We start from the raw sequence: 22,487 nt of genomic DNA on the forward strand, positions 1-22,487 counted from the left end.
AGCTACAACTCAAGTGTAACTTAGCCTGACGAATTGGTCAGCTGTTATCATTTTACGTATAGCAAAAGTGTCTCTATATTCTGGTGTGTAGTGAGCAAAGATGATAAGACAGTGTCATTACTTGTGTAATGTGTTGATATTTTTTACTGTACATGTGTGAGACTAAAATGATTTGCCATTGCAGTTCATGAGTGTATGCTAGTATCACAGGCACAGCAGGTAACACGTTGATTAAATAATGAAGATCGTATAGATTGAACTGGGCAGAAAAGGTGCAGAGCATGCAGCATTTATATTATTGATCTATGAAAATTAATGTGCAGGTATGTATACTGGTGTTTGATAATTGGTAAACTATGGCATACAGAAATTGTTCATAACATACAAAGTAGTTAAGTGGAATCAAATGCTAAAACTTCTAAAAGATGCTGCCTCCTGGTGAAAATTCCAGTGAGGTTGATATTACTTTCCAGGAGATATAATAGGCTGATTAAACACTAAAAGGAATCAACAACGTACTACTCTGCATCTGGAGTGATATGAGGTTGAGAAACAAATTAGTATACAGAGAACATGCACGGGAAGTTACTGAATCAAGATACATGTCACTGGCAAACACCCTGAGAATAAAATTTCATGGAACAACATAGCTAGCTATGTATATACTATAACTCTCATTTATCAGAATCTTCTTTAGTCACATTCATCTTGCAAGTTCAGTCATGTCAGCCAGCTAGTTCTAATGACAGTGTTTTAAATCTATCTATGGCCAGAAATGGCCAACTTCAGAGTCAATCTTTGGCAGCAAAAACAAAGACATTTGGCCAGCCATTCTTCTTCTGTACTGGAGTACATGCACATACGTACATAGTAACACATACATAGCAACAATGTATACACAAAGCTGCGTACAACACATATACTGTAGGGGCGGATCCAGGGTTTTTTGCACATCAGGATTATAATTATATAGATTCATAACTAAAGTACTCGTGACTGTCACTTACCTCTACAGCTCATGGTCATTGAAGACAGCATTACTATGATTTATATAATTTATTTGTCTATCTACGTAGCTACATAGATATATAACTATAGATAGACGTAAACCATCAAAAATAAATTGTACATAAGCATAATGGTATTGCAAAACATAAATTAACATACATAATTAATCAATATAGTTAATTAGTGTGCATCTGTATTGCAACAATCAGAATGTAAGTATACACAGTGTATGCCTATCGCAATCACAGTCGATAGTTTACACAAAGATTAAAAACTAAAAGAAATGTATGTTGCATGTGTTTCTACCAAATATTTAGTCATCGTTATCATCTTGGTGATCACCATCCATCCTATTCAACAGTGCTTCATAAGCAAATTCTTCAGCTTCATCATCATCAACTTGATTAAATATCACTGTAAACCCTATCTTGTGTGCTTTTCTTATAATGTAGCCAATGATAAAGATAAATGGAACAAGAGGCAGTATAGTTTGAATCCACAAGTAAGTCTGCATCATCTTCTCTGTTACATTCCGTGTCCTTAAGAATTCGGAATAGGCATAAAAAGAATTAATCATGATTATGATTGAAAACATTACAATATCAGCTTTGTTGTAAGTACTCTTTCTGTATGGTTGAATTAATGAATGCAAGAATAGCATCATTACAAAGAGTACAGACATCCACAAGTATATCTGATAAACAGAAGGTGAAAAAGAAAAAATGATGAAAGCCAAGAATCGATAACCAAAATAAAACCCAGCAAATACTTTACAGTTAGGTTTGAATTCACTCCAATATGTGTCAAACACAGGCATGAGCTTATAAAGTGGAATCCACTTTCTTAGAGTATGCACAGTTGCAGTGTCATCCCATCCAAAGTATCCAATAATTGACAAAATAACAGGATAAACCATCAATAATAATGGAGGAAGGACTCCGAATACTAGTAAAAATACTAATGCAGTTAGGCCATAAGGTAAATGATCACTTCCAAAGTAATTCATAGTGCCATTTCTAATTGGAACAAGTACAGGTTGGCGATTTTTACATTCATCTTCAAAGGCCGCATAAGCCAAAATTTGAAATGAAACATTTACAAAGTTAGAATATGTAAATAACAAAAATGTGATGAAGCCATGTATCACTGTTTGCTGAATGGATGTTCTCCTCCTAATAGCCATCACACAACGTCTAATGCTATGCCAGAAATATTTGAAGGGTATACAACCAGGACAATACCTGATAACACTTAATATAACAACCATTATCAACAAGGGATATAGTGCAGCTAAATATTGTAGTAAGTAGTAATCCATAACAGTCATCTCTGATGACAAGCACAACTTTGTGGAAAATTGTAAATCAAATTTTAAACTCATAACATTGATGATTGTGCCGTAAATGCTATTAACAACCTGCAAAGCATTGTTGTAATTGCCCCAATGATTGTTATCCATAGTAATGGCTGGAAAAATCTGACAAAAGAGAATAAATGAATGAATAGGCCCAACGGCAAGGTTCATGTTTAGTAATAATAATAAAATAAACACGATAGTAATAGGTATATATGTGGTTGTAATATATACCGTCCATGCCATGAAGTGAGATCCATTACATTTAATACAATCAAGAGTACCAATTTCTAACCCCAATCCAGATAAGCAATCACCACAGAGTCTTCCAGTTCTGTTATTACACAAAACATTGCTGTCATTATTCAGTGGTATTACACTAAAGTTGTGTTTACAATATGACGATGGGCACATATAAGTAGTAAAGTTACCACAAATTTTCCCAGCCCAATAACCCGGTTCCATGTAAATCTCCAGTTCATTTAAACTGCAGTAGCTGATCCCATCATATTTTTCAGTGTTACAAACACATTGACTAATATTTAAATGAAAGCCAAGGGGGCAGTTTTTCACTGAAACATTAATATAGCCCACATGTTTTCTGCTATCCACTGTTTCAAATTGAAGATAAAAGAAATTCTCAGTACTTTTAGTTGTAAACATAGAACTTCCATTAGTTTCTACCACAGGGTTAGGTATACCAACTTGCTTATCATTGCTGAAAATATTAAAAATGGTAGCAGTAGAATCACCGAAATCATTTTGTGCTTCAAATGGAAATGAAAATATTTGACCAGGAGCTACTTTCAATCTGCTGGCTGTATTTAATCTCTTAAAGGATCTTGCAGATGTTTGAATATATCTAGAACAATTGCTTTTGGTACAGTTAAATTCAAAATTTTTCCACTTAAGAAAAACGTTTCTTAAAGTAGCATTATCTACTACATTAAATGATCCATTCCAAGCACAATCAACTACTGTTGTGGTGTATATCGCATTACCACCATCCTTTACAAAGGCATGATTGTCTATAAACTTAAAGCTGACATTCTCCCACTGATCAGGTGGTTTAATGTTGTCACTGTACCGTATGAAGCAATTAGAATTAGACACTAAATCATGTTCACCACTTTTCTGAGCATATATGGCACCACCTAAACTAGTAGCAGAGTTGTTGATGAATAATACTTGTACATTAGGTGATGCACTTATCCACGAATAGCCACTTAAGTAAAGTGCACCACCTTCGCTGCCTTGATTGTTAGTAAAATTAAGGACAGTATTGGGGTAAAGGTTTATACCAGCCCCAATAGCTGCAATAGCACTGCCTGTGTTGTTGAAAAAAGTTACATTGTGAGACAAGTCTACAGTGATACCATCCAAATACATTATACCTGTTCCTGGCCAGTAACCTCCAAATGAATTATTGCTATTAGGATCAGACACTCCATAATTATCAAACCTGTGATCTATGCCAAAACCGCTTACTGAGTTATTTTTAAATGTGCAGTTACCAAACACTGGTTTTATTAGTTGGCCATTCTCAGATGAGTGCAAAATGCTAAGATCAATAGCTGCTCCCAATCTAGCTGTGTTATTGTACCAGTAGCACCTAGTAAAATGCAAATGATTTGTTGGATTAACTACACCACTTTCTCTGCTAGAATGAAATGAAAACCCACCACCGGTGAACGCAGAATTTGATTCAAACTGTGTGTCAGTAAAAGCTACATTGTTGTGCAAGACTCCACTATCTTTGTTAAATATAATATAATCTAACATAGCACCACCTCCACTTGTTCCAGTGTAGCCAAGTCTCTCTGAAATGACTTTGTTCGATTTGAAATGAGAGTTTTTTATACTAAAATTATTTTTATTAGATGTATCTTGCAGTTCGATAAACAGTCCAGCTCCAAACAATGCCGAATTATTAGTGAATGTACAGTTTAAAATTTTAAAATTATTATAGCTTGCATTTCCTTTCAAATAAATAGACAGACCTCCTCCTCTGCCAAATGCAAAATGGGTGTAATTACCTGCTCGAATAAAAGCAGTTCTGTTTGGATTAGTGGTGGAACCGATATTCTGAGTAAAATCAGTATATTCAATAGTGTATATTGCATTGGTAGTAAACTTTGTTGCAGTTGTCTTACAGGCAATAGCATTTGTACCTGGTTGGCATAAGCTAAACTCAATATATACTCCTCCACCTCCTGAAAAGTTGCCAGTCTCGTTAGATAAAATTTTATTCCCAACAAAGTTACAATGTGAAATGCTAACATCTCCTATTGTATTGTATATCTGTATACCCACTCCACTGCTGTTCTCTATTGTAACGAAGCTCAATGACAGATTATGACAGTATTCAATCAGAAGAGCAGCTTTAGATATAAGAGTAGTGTTATTAGGAGAGTCTGGGTTCACACTGGTACTGTTAAACTTCATACCACAATTATGAAAGGTAACATTTTGGAGCACAATGTTTGACACATTTCTGAAGGCCAATCCCGCATTGTAATGACAATGAATTGTGGAGTTTTCTTTGCCAATTAATCTGATATAATTTGCATCCTCGAACATGTTAGTTACTTTGTCTTCCTCCAAATAATAAACTCCATTTTCAAGGTGAATATCTGAACATGATTTGTTGACAAAATATGTATTCAAACTAACACGACTATCATTGACATTACATGTATAGCAAAACACAGTTGGAACTTGAATCAGTTGGATCAAAATCAGTAATAAAATCTAAAAGACAATAATAATTGCATAATTAAGTCACAGGCAGTCAGGTAATGTGAGCTCATTACCATATAGCAGGATTTTTAAGGGGAGGAAATTGCTGCTATTCAGTATTTCGAGGCAGGAAATTTTTGCTTCTTCAGGATCTTTTTATGTGCTTGTAATACTCAAACAATGCCATTTTTAAATCAGGCTGTAAATTTCGAGGGGAAAAATTTGTAAATAGCTATCAATCCACAAAAATTGCAAAATGTCCTCCCTATACAAAACCCACTATACAGTATCATAGAGTACAATAGTACTGTAAGTAGGGACGATAAAAGTATGGGCATGACCTGAGATAAAATATCACTCAAAAACCTGCACTAAGTTTTCCTCACAATGAAATGACAGTATTGGTTGGGTAAAATCAAGCCCAAAAGTGTGCCTTCAGATCAACCCAAAACGCTTCTGTCAAGTTGCTACAGAATTTTAATTTTTTTATTTGACAGAATTTTCTACTGCCTGCCTGACGCGTTTAGTCAAGCGTATAGCCAGAAAACTGGGTACAGCTACAGCCCTACTTCTTTCACAAAACTTTTCAAATCCACTTAAGAAGAAACCTTTGGCATATTGATACAATGCGTGCACTATTGTGTTGCCTTTTATCCTTCTGTACCAGTAAAGGTTCTTCATTGATAGTAGGGGTTCCATCCATGGGTGTAGCTACATGTTACACAACTTTATGCAATATACTAATTGCATAATGTGTACACCTGTGGATACATGTTGTAGACATTGCAGTGCTGAGTGAGCTGTCCAATATCATCAGAGACAGGTGTTTGTTTTTAGCAAGGTTAACTTAATTATTTGCGTTTCTGAACGTTTGCCGTGACCAACACTGCTCACTAGAGGCACGGATCCAGACTTCTAAAAGGGGAAGTTCCACTCCTAATGGAAAACTTCCCAGCAATGTTTCACTTTTAAATCTTACCATTTAGGCCTTTAGAAATGCAACTGAAACTGATTAGCCTTTAACAGTTGCTGTTATAGCTTTAGAAAATAAAGACAATAATTATCTTTTTAGAGGCACCTATCACAGTATTATTGCTGTAAACAAAGGTAAAAGTAATTGTTTTGTCACATAAATATTATAAATGTTTCTTTGACTGGTAAACTTATTTTAGTTTTAATGAAATTGAAGAAAAACTTGTCAGCAGTTCTCAGTCAGGCGTTTTCCAAAGGGGGGTTCTATGGAACCCTTTGAGCCCCCCTCCCCTTGCACTAGCTGCTTCTCTTGTTCGCTTCATCATTACCTTCATTTCTGTTTCTGCACATAATGTGTCAAGCAAACCACATATAGCAATAGCTAAGTGCTACCATGTAAATAAAGTTAGTGAGTGAACCTTGTGTTAAGCTATGTACATAACTTGATGAACTTCTAGTTTAGCAATAATATGTGGTGTGTTACTTTTAGCTAGCTAATCGGCAAAGATTTGCTGACTACTTGTATATACCCATATAATTATAGTGCTGTCATTAACTATAATTGTGTCACAAGTAATGTAATTATGACTGCATGGTTTTGTGAAAAGGGGTCTTCCCACACACATATACAATTTGCCAACTTTAACAATTCATAGCTTCAGACAGATTAAAGGAAACTAATGACTTCAAATCTGGTCAATAGTTAGCACCAACATTACTAAATGGATGAAAAATTTTAGGGCTATATATAGCTCCTTCCTATATGGATGAGTGCTATTTTCAAAAATCCAGTTAGATTATATTGTACAGTGTGTTTAGTGGTCATGAACTTGCAGAAAAAGTTCACAAACAAGTATAGAAATTTTAAACTAGAGAGGGACAGTGTAGTACCACTATAAAACTACTGAAACAATTAAGCTGGATTGGAGTAGTATGTAATGTCCAATTGCTGTAAAACTATAAGAAGCTAATAATATCCCAAGTTGAGATTGAAATGCACAGTGGGGATATTTGCTTCTTATTGTTTTACAGCAATTGGATATTACGTACTACTCCAATCCAGTTTATTTCAGTACTTTTTATCATGGTACTACAATGTCCCTACTCTAGCTTAATTAAAATCCTAACTTTTCTTATACTTGTATATGTGACTTATTACTGTTCAGTTCAAAGACACCATAAAACCACTTGTAGTTGATAACTTGGTGATAGAACTAATATCTATATAAGTGCAGACAAGAATTGATTTAAAGAGAAACAGTAGCAGTAAAGAAACTCAACCATAATATAGGTGCATAACATATCTTTTATTTATGTCAAAGGGTAGCAAAATATCACAAAGGTTACTAAACCAGCATCACAATACCTTCACAACCAGCATTGGTTGGGCACAATCAAGCCTAAACATGCCTTCAAAACAAGACGAAATGTTTACGATAGATTTTAAAAATATTGAATGGGCTTTTCTACTGACTAAAATACAGCAATTAACACATATATGCACAAATACACTAAAAATAAGACTTTTGTAATTGTTTAAATTGTCCAAGACTTGCTGCAGTGTATAGTGAGGCAATAATTGAGTTCCAGATTTGAGTACCTTTGAAATAAAAACTATTCTTGCCACATGTATGTTGTTCTGAAAAGATGATGACTGTTTCTTCCTAACAGTTGTAGTATGATTAAACATTTCTCTTCAATGAGCTGGTGAAGAGTTCTATAAACCATGATGGCAGTATGGAATCTTCTGCGTTTAGCCAAAGTATGGTGCAAAAAACTTTGTGTAGCCAGAATCAATGAACAAAACTTAATACATGGCTTAATTAATTAGATTGTCCATCAGTATCCAGCTTTGCCTGAGGATGGGCTCACCACCAGTATGAGCTATTCTGCCATCTGTCTACCCTCAAGGAGCAATCCTTGGTTGCAGTCTACCATTTCCAGTTGACCTCCTCCATTGCACTGGGCAGTTGAATGTTGTCTAGAGAAGGGGTGCTTACTGCTCTTCTCTTGGAGCAGTATGGCTTTGCGCTCCACAACAGTGAATTCATTGATGCTATTTGTTTAAGATATGGCTTTATGCCATCACATATTGCATCTTACTGTGTGTGTGGCAAGGATTTTAGCTTGTCCCATGATCAGTTGCCCACACGGTGCTTTTCCAATTTTAGGCACAATGAAAGTAGGGATCTGACTGCAAGTTTGATGTCCGAAGTGTGTCACGATGTCCAGCTTGAGCCTCGTTGTATCCCTTATCTGGTGAAATAATGCACCACTGTCCAGCCATTCAAGATGATGATGCACAAGTAGATGTTAGGGCTTCTGGTTTTTGAAGGTGTTTACACATCACACCTATTTTGATGTATGGGTATTTAACTGTTTTGCAGCTTCCAACCGCTCTTCTACCCTAGCCGCTACATTTCGAAGACACAAACTGGCGAAATGTCATTACAAGGAATGTGTCCAAGAAGTGGGACATGGAAGTTTTATGCTGCTTGTATTTTCCACATCTGGCAGTATGGAGAAGGCAGCTATCACCACTTATAAACTTCTTGCCCACTTCCTCAATGAGAAGTGGAATTCCCCTTATTCTGTGGTTATGGGCTAGTTCTGTTGTAGTTTGGGGTTCTCCTTGCTTCGCTTTTCAATATTGTGCATTAGAGGATCACATTCTCAACCCAAGTATCCCTGTCCGCCTCCAGCTATTGACCTTGCCTTGCTGAGGGGCACCTGCTTCTCCATTAGAACAATAATGAACAATTATAATCTGATTGATTTCTTGTGATTGTTTTGTAATTATGGTATGTGTGATATACTCTTTTTTTATTAAAACCATGTTTTTATGGCTAGCTATGTTGCTATATGCATTTGCCTTTATTGCTCTGTTCCTTTTTCACCATAAAAAATCAGAATACCCTATTGCCAACTACTAGCAGCCTCACAATCATACGATCATATTACATTTTCACAAAATTTCGTGGCAAACTCTTCCATGCATTATGCAATTTTATAATGTCTATGATAACTCCAAAGCAAATGTCACAAAAATTTAGGAATTACCAACAATGCAGTCTGATTGACATTACTGTACCTGTTTTCTGTAATATGTTACAAATTTTGAATGCTAGAGTGATCAGACCCTTCCTTTTTTTGCGAAGGGGCAGGTTCCACCAAACTAGTGATAACATTCTTTTGTTGTGTCATTCAACTTTGTCTCCATAGTTCTGCATCGTCGTGCTGTTAACATGACATACTCAAGCATGGGCCTTTGTATAGTGCTCTAATAAGGAATTTACTTTTTAGTGCATAGCAACCATGTTTGAATTTCGCTGTATACGGAGTTACATGTTCCCTTGTTCAAAGGATGTGATGTGCTTCTTCTGGATTAGATGCATGCAGGCATGCATCTATGATTTGGAGATGAGTGCGCGATGGCTGTTGCTTGGATCACTCACTGTATCAGCGCTTCCTTGAGTCCTCAGTTCTTGATTACAAGGTTTGAGTCAATCAAAGTGAACAACTAGTCTCTTCCCGGCACTACTGGGTTGTATAACCATACCGATTGTCCAATCTTGAAAAGGACACCTGCATCACAACGCTAGAGGTAGTATAAACAGTGGATATTAATTGGAAAGCATTATGAACTCATGTACAGGAAAATACCATACGTTCGTGTGTAATACAATATCTAGCTATAACGAGAATAGGGTTCTAAAATCATTGAGGGTATACTATCAATTTGTAATCTGTTTCATACGTAGGTGAATTGATTGAGGGAAGAAACTAAATTTGTAAGAATCAGCTTGTGCTCAACTTAATACTGTTTCTGCAGGTATAGATCTAACTGTAAGTACAATATAATTCAGCATTTCTAACCATCTAGAATTTTGTAAAACATTAGCAAACGTAATTCTTCATCTTGGCATTGTACTGATTTTCATGTTTAAAGAATTCTTAACCACTGATACAATATACTTGTTCTTCTATGATTGGAAACAACAAAGCATGCAGCACACTTTTGAATAGCTTCAGTTTGTTAATATGGCACTGTAAATGTCACGGTGGTATCCAAACTGTAGATCTTTGTAATGTTTCCTTAGTGATGGTGACTAGGTAGTAAATTGTAGTATTTCTTCTTTTTTTAACTAAACTGCTTGTAATCCCATAATCCCACACTATAACTTTTAAAAAATTAATAAAGTTGTTATTTTAAAATTGTTCTTATAGCCATGTGTTTGGCCTAATCCTATGGGGTGGTCTTTGAGAGGAGGCTGGGTTTTATTCCACCGGCTACATGCAGTTTTACAAAATAATATATAATCAAATAACTAATCAGTGGACCTGGGGATCAAGGACCCCACAAAGATCCAACTCTTCTTAGAATTTTATAGTATTCACAATAGTCCGGTAGATTTAAGGTTGGACCCGGAAAAAAATCGAAGAAAGCTGATTTTGGTATCATTAGAAAGCACCTTTTCCATAGAATAACATATCCAAAATCCTCTAAAATCCACCTTGGGGAAAAATTTTTATGGCCAATTTAGTATTGAGGCATATGTGACTGGATTCAGGAAAGTGGATCTTCCACACATATCCAATTTACCAAATTTGCCGACTCATAACTTCAGATTGGAAAATGGTATTGACTTGAAATTGATCAGTAGTGAGCACTAGCATCACTTATTAGTTGCACAAAATTTCAGGCTGATATTCACCTTGTACACTAAGTTGTGGTTTCTTTATTAAATGTATTTGGTAGATCTATTTTTGCAAATCTGGTCATTTGTGGTTAACAAAAATGCATAGTCATTATCCTTAAAATATTTTCTCATAAGAAATTCATTGCAATCAATATTAGCTGTATATGAAATAAGAATAAGACTGGTTATAGAAATAAAAAAGGTGCCTATCATGTAAGTTCTGAACAAATATATTTGTCACGATTATTGTAAACAGTTTCCTCAGCACTTCTGCAACTCTCTCCCCTGCAACTGCCACATGCTGCAACATACTTTAATCCATGATTACACTGAGAGCATAATGTTGCTACCACATGGATTTTCAGTAGAAAGCTTGCATTTATATTGTACAAATTTAAGTTAAGACTTCTGGTGCTAGTCCCATGTCTGTTATCATCAGTTGCATACAGTCTTGATACTTCTAGTTTCCAGCTCCATTATGGTAATGGATCAAGTTAGTCATTAAGTTCCTTCTAATGAATAACTTGTAGATGCACATACAAGTTATGAAAGTGTGTTGCTCTAGCAATCATTTGCACATCATTTTCTTCTTGATTAGGCCAGTTCAAAAGTTGCAGATGTTGTATCACAGCCACTCCATGCAAGCATGCGAAAAAAGAAGATGTAATTATGACGTTACAATAGGACCTATGTGCCCAATAATGTCATCAATTTTCCAATGCTCAAATGTTTCCCAACCTCTGAAAGAAAATATATACTTGCTATGTTCTGGTGCACCATGCAGGAGGACAAGAACATCAGTGTCATCAGCTACAACACACTTTACTTCATTCAATTGCAAATTGAAATGCACATTGAACAATCAGTGTGTCAGCATCCAAATTACTGTGATGCACAACCTGACCATCATCTCTCAGATATTGGACAATCAATTGATGTTTGCTCTTTTCATTTGCAAGAAAACTTCCTGACTTTTGTATGCTTCCATAGATTCACTTGACTAAATATCTACACCTGCACATACCATAACATACCTGGGGATGCTGACAGTCCTACACACTGATTGCACACATGGAGATTCTGACATACTGATGGTCCAATGCGCACTCCAATTTTGCAATTGAAGGAAGTAGAGTGAATGTTGTGGCTGATGACAACAATGAAGCTCTTGTGCTACTGGTGCACGCTGGAAGCAGAACATGACAAGTACGTATCTCTTTTCATTCAGAGGTTGTAAAACATTTGAAGATTTGGAAAAATGATGACGTTATTGGACACATATGTAGGTCCTCTTTTCACATGCCTGGGGTGGCTGTGATACAATGTCCGCAACATTTGAATAGGTAAAGTCGGCCTAATCAGCAATCAAATGATGTGCAAATGATTGAAAAGTTAATGATGGATTGTATAATGCAACAATTGCACATGTTGAAAAAGTTGGAGTTTGATGGGAATCAGTCTGATTCATTGAGGAGTCTCAGGTATACAAAACAAAGTGCATGGAAATGGTGACATCAGAAAGTTATTACACATGCGAGCTGTGAAAGTGTGCTAACCCTTGCAGTTGGATGGAGTTTTCAAGATCAATGGTTTTAGCTGATGCAAGAAGTTATTCATTGGAGGGAACTTGATATGGGGCTGGAAACTAGAAGGATTAAGGCTGCAACCGATGATGATAGACATGGGACCAGTCCCATAGATCATATATATATATATATTAATTTTGTACAATATAAATTCCAGCTCTCCACTGCAAATCCATGTGGTAGCAATATTATGCTCTTGTTGCAAACATGGATTATTAGTGTGTTGCAAAATGTGGAGGAGAGAGTTGCAGAAGTGCTAAGGAAACTGTTTCTTATGAAAAATAATTTAAGGATAACACATTTTTGTTGGTCACAAATGACCAGATTTGCAAAAATGAGTTTGCAAATGCATCCGATTGAGAAACCACAACTTAGTGTTCAAGTTGAATATCACTCTGACATTTTCTCCACCTAATAAGTGATGCTGGTGCTCACTATTGATCAAATTTCAAGTCAATACCATTTTCCAATTTGAAGTTAAGAGTTGTCAAAGTTAATAAATTGGATATGTGTGGAAGATCCACTTTCCTGAATCCAGTCACATATGCCTCATTACTAAATTGGCCATAAAAAATTTTTCCCAAGGTGGATTTTAGAGGATTTTGGATATGTTATTCTATGAAAAATTTGCTTTCTAATGATACCAAAATCAGCCTTCTTTGAATTTTTCCAGGTTCACCCCTTTTTTCAGTTATATCTACCAGACTATTATTTTATCTATATAAATGACTTACCAGGCTGTAGTCCATCCATCCCGCAATTTATTTATAGATGATTGTTTATTGTATAGAAACTGATGATGACTGCATGCAGAGCAGATCTCCATATTTTAGAAATGTGGGCAAGAAAGTGGTTAATGAAATTCCATGTGGAAAAATATGAAGTAGTACAAATAAGCCTTGACATCTTACATTCTCTACAACAGCAAACTCAAGCAAGTAACTGACACCAAATATCTTGGGGTTATCGTTGACTCAAAACTATCATTTGATAAATAAGTAGATAAAAACAACAACTTTCCTCTACTTAGCTTGCCTCCCTGGTTTCACCACGGAATGTGGTGCTTGGTTAGTATCTGGGTGGCCTGCGGATCAAAGTCAGGCTAGGGATGGATTGTTTCAAACCCCTTCTAGGTATTTGTCCCATTTCACTTTAGTTAAAGATTTTTGCTTACTAGGTTCCTTGGCTAGTGGTAAGCACCTTGTATAGGCTTTGCCTCCAGTGTTTTCCCTCCAGTGCCTAACTGGTAAAGCAGATAAAACAAAGCAATAAACACATCAACATTATTTGTAAAAAAGCTAATTGTACTTTATCACTCCTTAGACGTAACCTATACTATTGCCAAAGAAATCTAAAAGTAGATGCCTATCAAAGCTATGTAAGACTGGCTCTCCTATATAGAATATGCTGTGATGGCATGGGCTCCCTACACCCAGAGAAACATCAACAAAATTGATGCTATCCAATGTCGGGCAACAAGATTTGTCATGTCAGACTTTTCAACCTATAGCAGTGTCACCTCTATGTTATCTAATTTGAAATGAAAAAATGCTACATCACAGAAGGAACATATTGAAATTAACAATGCTATTCAAGATCCTATATACACGACTTTAGTTGAGCTATCTATATAACATACCACCAGAGGTCATGAACATAGACTTTTAATTCCATTTCAAGAATTAATACTTACAAACACAGCTTCTTTCCAGACACCATTCCAACAAGAGCTCATAATACAAGTAAGGGAGAGAGTATGTAACTAAAATACATCCAGTAACACATTAAGCCTGTTCACAGAATAAAGTCTTGACCTTATCAACACTAATATTCTGCGAAGGGGAATGTCAGGGGTGGATTCATAGACACTGTGCCGGCATTACTCGTCCTGTGTTTGAGAAGTTACTAAGTGAGTCCTCTCCATACTTGTGTCCACACTGCACCCTTGGCAAACAATATAATGAAATCAGTGCTTTAAAAGAGACCATAAAGACCCTAACTGACAAAATAAGCAAGCTAGAAGGGAACCAGACTAGCCATCCTAAAACTATACACCAGCAGCCAATGTTGCCTAGTAACCAATTGCCTGATCCCCCAAACCAACCTACAACTCCCCTCATCAATCAGCAAAGGTCATCCGACAGGAAGCGCAATGTAGTATTTTATGGTATAGCAGAATGTCCTCCGAACAAATCTAAACCTGCTAGATGACAATCTGATCTTAAAAACATCCTCTCAGCTGTACCCAATATCGAAAGCTCAGCAATTAAAGATTTACACTGACTAGGAAAATTCAAACCAACTCAGCAATGCCCAAGAATACTTTTAGTACAGTTTCTCCATGCACTAGATGCTCAAGCTGTCCTGTATGATAGAAGTAAGCTTTCTGCTCCTATACTTGCCAAGCCTGATATGACCCCTGAAGAGAGAAACACTGAATCCTTACTACTTAAAGAAAGATGGAAGCTTATCCAACAAAGCTATTCTCGCAAATCTATCAAAATTTGTAATGCTCACGTTTATGTCAATAATCAGCCACATGGCATAGTCACCAATTCAAAGTTCAACCAACTCAGCCAGCTTGTTCCTCTTTCCTCTGACACTACAAGTACAGATACATCTCAGCCTGAGCCATCCCAAACTATGGACATTACTTCCACTGATTCCCAATGACTAAATTCTGATAAAAGAAATTATTGTCCTGATGATTTTACTCCTACAGAATCAATCCCTAGTCACAACACTATAGGCATAAACTGTGGTAGTTCACCTGTAAAATCTACCAGTATAGTCCAAACGAAAATTTGCTACAACATCTTGCAATTATTAACTTTTGCAGCGTAACAAATGAGCACGCTGAACTAGAAGCATTCTTAGTTCTATATAGTATACGTTTCTTAATTGGTACAGAATCACATTTGCATCAAGAAATTACAAATTCAGAAGTATTCCCAAAAGACTATCATGCATACAGGAAAGACCGAAACAGTCATGGTGGAGGAGTGTTCATATTAGTTGACAAAAATGTTCCATCTAGTCAAGATTCTCCATGTGAAGTAGTGTGGGCACAAGTACATGTACAGAACCATCCTGATATAATTTTAGGATCCTTCTACTATCCTCCTCATTCTCCAATATCAATTTGGGAAGAGCTGTCTGAATGTATACAACAAGTTCAACAAATGTTTCCTGATGCAGTACTCATTCTTGGGGGTGATTTTAACTCCCAGGAATTGATCGGTCTTCTGGTTGTCTAACTGAATCTAATTTGCCAGCAGTATTTAGAGAATCATTAATTTTGCTATCCCAAGACTTTTTATTAGAGCAAATAGTTACCGAGCCTACTAGAGAAGAAAATATTTTAGACCTATGTTTTATATCACATCCTAGCTATGTTTGCCAATCTAGAACTGTTTCCGGCTTAAGTGATCATAATGCAGTCATTGTTGATCTGTTAAATTGTATTCCTTGTAATAGCAAACCTAGAAAGAAACTGTACTGTTTTAAAAGAGCAGACTGGGTCTCTCTCCGTGACAAAGTAAGCAGCATTTTTGCAGACTATTTTCGACTAAATGAAACCAACTCAAGATCTGTTGAAGAAAACTGGAATTATATACGTGGAAACCTCTTACAAGCTGTTGACACCTACATACCAATGAAATATATTTCTAGCCAGAAAAAACTTCCATGGATGACACCTTGCCTTAAAAGACTAATAAGGAAAAAGCAGAGATTTTACAATAAAGCAAAGCGAACCAGGACAGCTACTGATTGGACGCTATTTAAGAACATTCAAAAACAAGTACACCAATCCATCCGACTACAACATAACAACTACCTTACCAACAGTCTTAATTCCACAAGTAAACTGAAAGGAAATTAAACAAGCCCTTTTGGAACTTCATTAAATCTCAGAACTGTGACTACACCGGAATTAGTGTACTACAAACCCCTGATGGAATAGTTACTACACCAAGCAGTAAAGCTGAAATTCTCAATAGTACATTTCAATCAGTGTTTACAGTAGAAGATCAAACTTCCTTACCTACATTACCTGAATCAGTTCATCCACCCATAGCAGAGATAACCATCACAGAACCTGGTGTCTTTGCTCTCTTATCTCAGACAGATCCACACAAAACAGGGGGGCCAGACAACATTCCAGCTCGAATACTTAAGGAACTTGCATATCAGTTAACACCAATGCTTACACACCTATTTCAACAATCTTTGACTACTGGCGATATACCACAGGAGTGGAAGTCTGCATTTGTAACTCCAATATTTAAAAAAGGCAAAAGATATGATCCATCTAACTATCGTCCAGTGTCCTTAACATCAATTTTCTGCAAAACGTTGGAACATATTTAATCAGTCAGATTATGAAACACCTGGAAACAAATAGTATATTGTGTAACAACCAGTACGGATTTAGAGCTAGACGCTCTTGCGAATCACAACTCCTGCTAACAATTGATGAATTTGCTCGTGCATTGAATAACAGGTTACAAGTCGACATTGGAATTCTGGACTTTTCAAAGGCATTTGATAAAGTTCCACATGCCAGGCTTGTGAAGAAACTAGACTATTACGGAATACGAGGGAAAACACTTCAGTGGATTACATCTTTCTACACAACAGGTCACAGCAAGTAGTCATTGAGGGCACATACTCATCCCCATGTAAAGTCACTTCTGGAGTACCTCAGGGTACAGTTTTAGGACCAACACTATTTCTACTATATATTAATGATCTAATATCAAATATTCAGAGCACTGTTCGTTTATTTGCTGATGACTGTCTTATCTATCGACCAATAAATTCTCCTAACGACCATCAGCTATTACAACAAGACTTAAAATACACTAAATACTTGGGCTAAAACATGGCAAATGAAATTTAATGTTGACAAGTGTTGCATTCTTCAGTTATCCAAACACCACCATAAAACAACATTTCTGTATCACATGTCAAACAAACCCCTCAAAGTTGTTGAACAGCATTCTTACCTTGGAATAATAATATATCACCATCTTTCTTGGGGACCACAAGTTAACCATGTATGCAACAAGGCAACCAGACTAATCGGTTTTTTACAACGTAACTTAAGAAACTGTTCACGTGCACTTAAAGAATTAAGCTACAGTATAAACAATTTATCTTACCTGTGCTGGAATATGCTGCTGCAATTTGGGACCCATACCACCTAAAGGACATAAATAAAATAGAAATGCTACAACATAGAGCAGCTAGATTTGTCCTGAATCGACCATGGAGAAGGAATATGCGAGATAGTATAGCTGAAATGCTAACATTATTAGAATGGCCACCACTCCAATTAAGGAGAAAATGTGCAAGATTAACTCTATTATACAAGATTATCCACAACCTAACTGAAATACCTAACAGCTACTTACCAACAATATCACCTGTCACCATTACAAGATCTAATCATGAACAAAAATTTCCTACACTATCATACATCAATTGACAATTATAAGTACTCATTTTTTCCAAGAACAATACCAGAATGGAATGGACTACCACAAGACATCATCAACCAACAAACTATTGACAGCTTCAAACAATTATTATACAATCACTTTTAATTTAATGTACATTAGCACTTATGCCCCAGGAGGGCTCTGCTAATTAAACAATATAATAATAAGCATTAATCAACTATCTCCAGAAAAAGTATTAATTTGATCAAAGGAAAACTTGACTGATCTTAACACAGTGATATTGTACAGGCTATATTGGAAGCTGGATACTCTCTCCCTTACTTATATATACAAGTAGAAGGAAAATTAGGAATTTTAAGTTGGATTAGGGATCAAAGAAAATAAAAGTTGTGAAACAAGAGAGCGATTAACTAAAAAGTGATGAGATGCCCACTGTATATCTGCAGGTATAGGCAACCTACCTTGTCTCACCACTTTTTAGCTATTCGCTCCCTTGTTTCACAACTTTTATTTTCTTTGATTCCCAATCCAACTTAAAATTCCTAATTTTCCTTCTACTTGTTTGTTTACTTTTTAATAACACAATTAAGACAAATAAACCAGCACATACCACATTAAAAGAAAGAATGATGCCAGGAATGCCATAAAACTTATTATTTAAGTAATTTTGCATTAGAATGCGCACTCCAGCAATCAATTGCATAATAGAAAGGGAGGTGGCCATTACGCTTTGTTATCAGCTATGTTTTGCCTGTTACACAGTGTTACAAATGAAGTACACTACAAGAAGTGTCTCTGCAATCAATCCAGTCACTACGGAAATACGGGCGATAGCCAATGCAGCCACAGGGAAGCTGCATTGCGCTATCATGAATCTACACCTTGCATTGTCAGCAAAAAGAACTGGAAATGGCACAAAGGAGGACACAGGAAGTCCACGATGCATGTATTTCTAGGTACTGTGGTTGGCGAAAAGGTACTCTCAGGATGAAGCGATGTTGAACAGTGAAAAATTAAGCCTGTAACTTTATCCATTGCTGAGTTATGCTTGGCTGGAGGAATCAATCAGTCAGTCAGGCAGTCAGCATAAAATTCTATTAAATAGAATAAGTTTAAAATTCCATAGAAACTTTTTGGAAGGGTTTGGGGTTGACATTTTTGGGCTTGGGTGTACCTGACCAATGCTGCCGAGCTGTCATGAAAGAAAATTGAGGCTGGTTTTAGGGTGATATATTTGGCTGGAAAAGCCCAGTTTTACATGATCCCTAATATACAGTACCACCATACTGTATGATTACGAACTCTTGATTCCAAAATGGAACAATTTATCAGCTGCAGTCGTAGGAGTAGGAACTATTGAATCATTTACAAATTTGTAATGATATTGCACAACACCTATGCAATATTATGAGTTCTTACAATTATCAATATAATAATAGGGGAGGAAATGCACAGACATTGAAGGGAGTCTTGTATGATAGACTAGAGTCCAGTTTTACCCCATTCAAATTCCAAGAGTAGCTCTTCTATCCAAAACTAGCTTGGGGTGTGATATTACAGGATTGTTAGGATGACCTTAGAGTTTCAAAGTTCGCAACCCCCAGGTAGTTCACTCCCAAGTCTCATGCAATTGGGAGCCACAATTTGTGGCTGATTTTATCACTGGTCCTACTGCATGCATAATTGTATAGGAGAACCATGGAACCCTGTACACCTAAATACCAATACAACCACCATCACTGGATGGTGGTTGACAAGTGAACACATCAGCTTAAGACAAATTGGTTCTATACAACAATACCACAATTGGAAACAATAACACTCATCAGTTACTTAAAGCCTGGCCTTGCTAACTGCCAAGGATATATCAGCAGCCACCTGAGGTTTTACCAGACGAAGAATGTGGATCTGTCAAGCACTTGATCAAGGATTGTATTAGGAAAAAACTTAAAACTGCAGCAAAGCCAACAAATTGTACCTTTCTTTAATAACAACTATATACCCCCCCTGTAGACTAAAGGTAGACGCATAGCCAGGGGATTGAATACCCTCAGATCGACAAAAGCTTGCTCATGAGAATTGGATTCCAAAGACTTTTGACAGATACATCCAATCTGGCATTATCATTGGCATTGGAAGTATATGATGCTGTGACAAAGTTTTGCCAAAAAGTGGTCAAATCATGTGATCATTTGTCACAGTAATATTGTAACAAATGATCACATTGGACGGTACATCTGTGAACATAGTTTTCACCAATCAGGTTGTTTTGCTTGGTGCTCTATTGCTGATAGCTATAAATAATTCACTGGTCAGTTTCTCAAGTCCCACTGGGACCACCAACAAAAGCACTTCTTATAACTCTCAGTAGGCATTCCAGTATCCGAGATTTTTTAATAAATAAATTCTCCGTATATTCCCCAATAGAACCCTGGCACAAAATAACAAATCGTGTTTAACTTGGGATTGCTCCGTCATCCAAGCTCCAATGAGGATGAAAATTGCTATGGGGTTTGTCCACACACTGACCATCGTGGAAGTCTTAGTTTTATCATGCACGTTACATATAAGTAAGTTTAGTGTTGTTTTGTAATCTTTTCAAGCCTTGTAATGTATGTAGAATACTTTAAAACTAAAACAACAACAACAAAAAAACGTACTGTTGGGTGGAAGGTAGTCACTGGTGCTTACTTTAAAGTGCATAGTTACTTTGCTCGGGTTAGTGATTTTCAGCTCCAGAGCAATTTTCTGATGGCTGTGTCATCAGCTCAAAAATACAAATCACTTCAAAGTTGACATAACAATGCCATAATTGAAACCACAACTCCACCTTAGGTGTTGTTGCACCATTATGACACCTCCACTTTAGTTGTTTACCTTTATAAGTTGTTAACTTGATGTTTTTACTTATTTGAGATAGCCATTAGCCACTTCCCTATGGGTATGCACCATTGTATTGAGAAGTGTGCAGTAGGTGAAGCATATTTGTTCATCACAAAGCATACAAAGATTGTTGAGATCTGATAGGACCTGAGGTTACTCTCATTACATGTACAAACTTGCAGCTAGAAGCAACTGCAATTTCAAGACAGTCCAGATTGCTAGATGGCTTCCTAAAATGTACCTTTTTTCAGTTTTTAAGCACTGTGCATGCCAAAGTAGCTAATTCCAACCCAACAAACAGTATATTTCTGAGTTTGGCAATCAATACTCCATCTATTGAGCACATAAAAAGTCCATTTTTCCAAAATTTAAAAATCTGGCTGGAATGCCTACTCTCAGTATACAAGCTCTTATTATATGTGGGCAGGGCTATACTGTGACGTACTCGATTACTCCAAATCGCGAGCGAATGAGTAACGGTTTACCTAGCTATGTTGTCTCGCGCAACTTATGACAAAAAAGAAAAAAGTTGTCTGGCTGCGCGAGCAATTAGCGCGTGGCGTCTACTCATGCACACATTCCGACACATTCGGGCCCTTGTACATGTTAACCTCGATATTCAGTGTAGCTATAGGCTCACTCGGCCCGCGGGCTCAGTACTGAGCTAGACCGAACAGCTGAATCAGAATACACATTTAACACTCTTACTGGCTTGCTCATCTTGGGTTCGTTGTAGCTATCAGACTTATCTGGCCATTCCTACAACCATCACAGTCACCACAATTTGCTGGGGGAATTTTATTACCGTATATTTTTAATAATGGCAAAATTATTTTAGTACGAAAATGATAGTGGGCGCGGTTACGGGTGGCTTTTACTTGATTATTATTATTATTATTATTATTGATTAGCAAAACCCATTGGGTAAATCGCTAATGTACAAAAACAAAATTTTAGTGTCTATGCATTTTGCAAACAGTTCTTGAAAGTAAGTAAGTCTATATTGTCAAGATCTTCCATATCTAAATTGTTCCAGTCTGGTATTGATCTTGGTAAGAAAGAGTTACTATATCGATTTGTTCTGGCATACAACTGTAATAGCTTCAAGGGATGGTTTGCCCTGGTACTTGTTGCAGGAGATAACACTGGAAGATACTGATTTGGAACATAAATTAATTTGTTTACAAACTTAAACAACAGCATCAGACGTGCCTGTTTCCTACGATCTTCCAGTGTTGGCCATTTTAATTCCACTAACATTTCAGTTATACTGTCCCTATGATTCCTTCTCCAAGGTCTATTTAACACGAAACGTGCAGCACGATGTTGTATCATCTCTAACTTGTGAATGAGTGATTGTTGATGTGGATCCCAGATAGAAGAGCAGTATTCAATAGATGGCAAGACAATCTGTTTATATGCATGTTCTTTTAAGTGAGGTGGACAATGGTGGAGAGTTCTTCGCAAAAATCCCAGTAGACGATTAGCTTTATTGCACACTGAAGTTATGTGAGGGGTCCATGACAACTTGTTATCTAAAAGTACTCCCAAATAGTGATGTCTCTCAACAACTTCTAAGGGGATTTTGTACATTGTATAGGAGAACTCACTAGCAGAATGTAGTGTAGATATCTGCATGATGCAACATTTTGAAACATTAAATTCCATTTGCCAAATATCAGCCCATGATGATAATGTGTCAAGATCACTTTGGAGTATCTTATGATCTTCGGGTGAGTAGATAGGACGATAAACTAAACAATCATCTGCAAAAAGTCTC

The 22,487-nt window shown here is 36.6% G+C and overlaps 1 protein-coding gene across 1 annotated transcript; it reads right to left on the minus strand.

Moving 5' to 3' along the window:
- Positions 1 to 1,109: 1,109 nt before the first annotated feature.
- Positions 1,110 to 21,509, minus strand: LOC136249493 (uncharacterized). Its single transcript, XM_066041518.1, has 2 exons — positions 21,416 to 21,509; positions 1,110 to 5,113 (listed from the first exon to the last, which is right to left on the minus strand). The coding sequence occupies exons 1-2, from the start codon at positions 21,425 to 21,427 to the stop codon at positions 1,322 to 1,324; spliced, it is 3,804 nt and encodes a 1,267-aa protein (XP_065897590.1). The 5' UTR covers positions 21,428 to 21,509; the 3' UTR covers positions 1,110 to 1,321.
- Positions 21,510 to 22,487: the final 978 nt, after the last annotated feature.

This window comes from Dysidea avara, chromosome 3 (assembly GCF_963678975.1).
Source record: "Dysidea avara chromosome 3, odDysAvar1.4, whole genome shotgun sequence".
NCBI lineage: Eukaryota > Metazoa > Porifera > Demospongiae > Dictyoceratida > Dysideidae > Dysidea > Dysidea avara.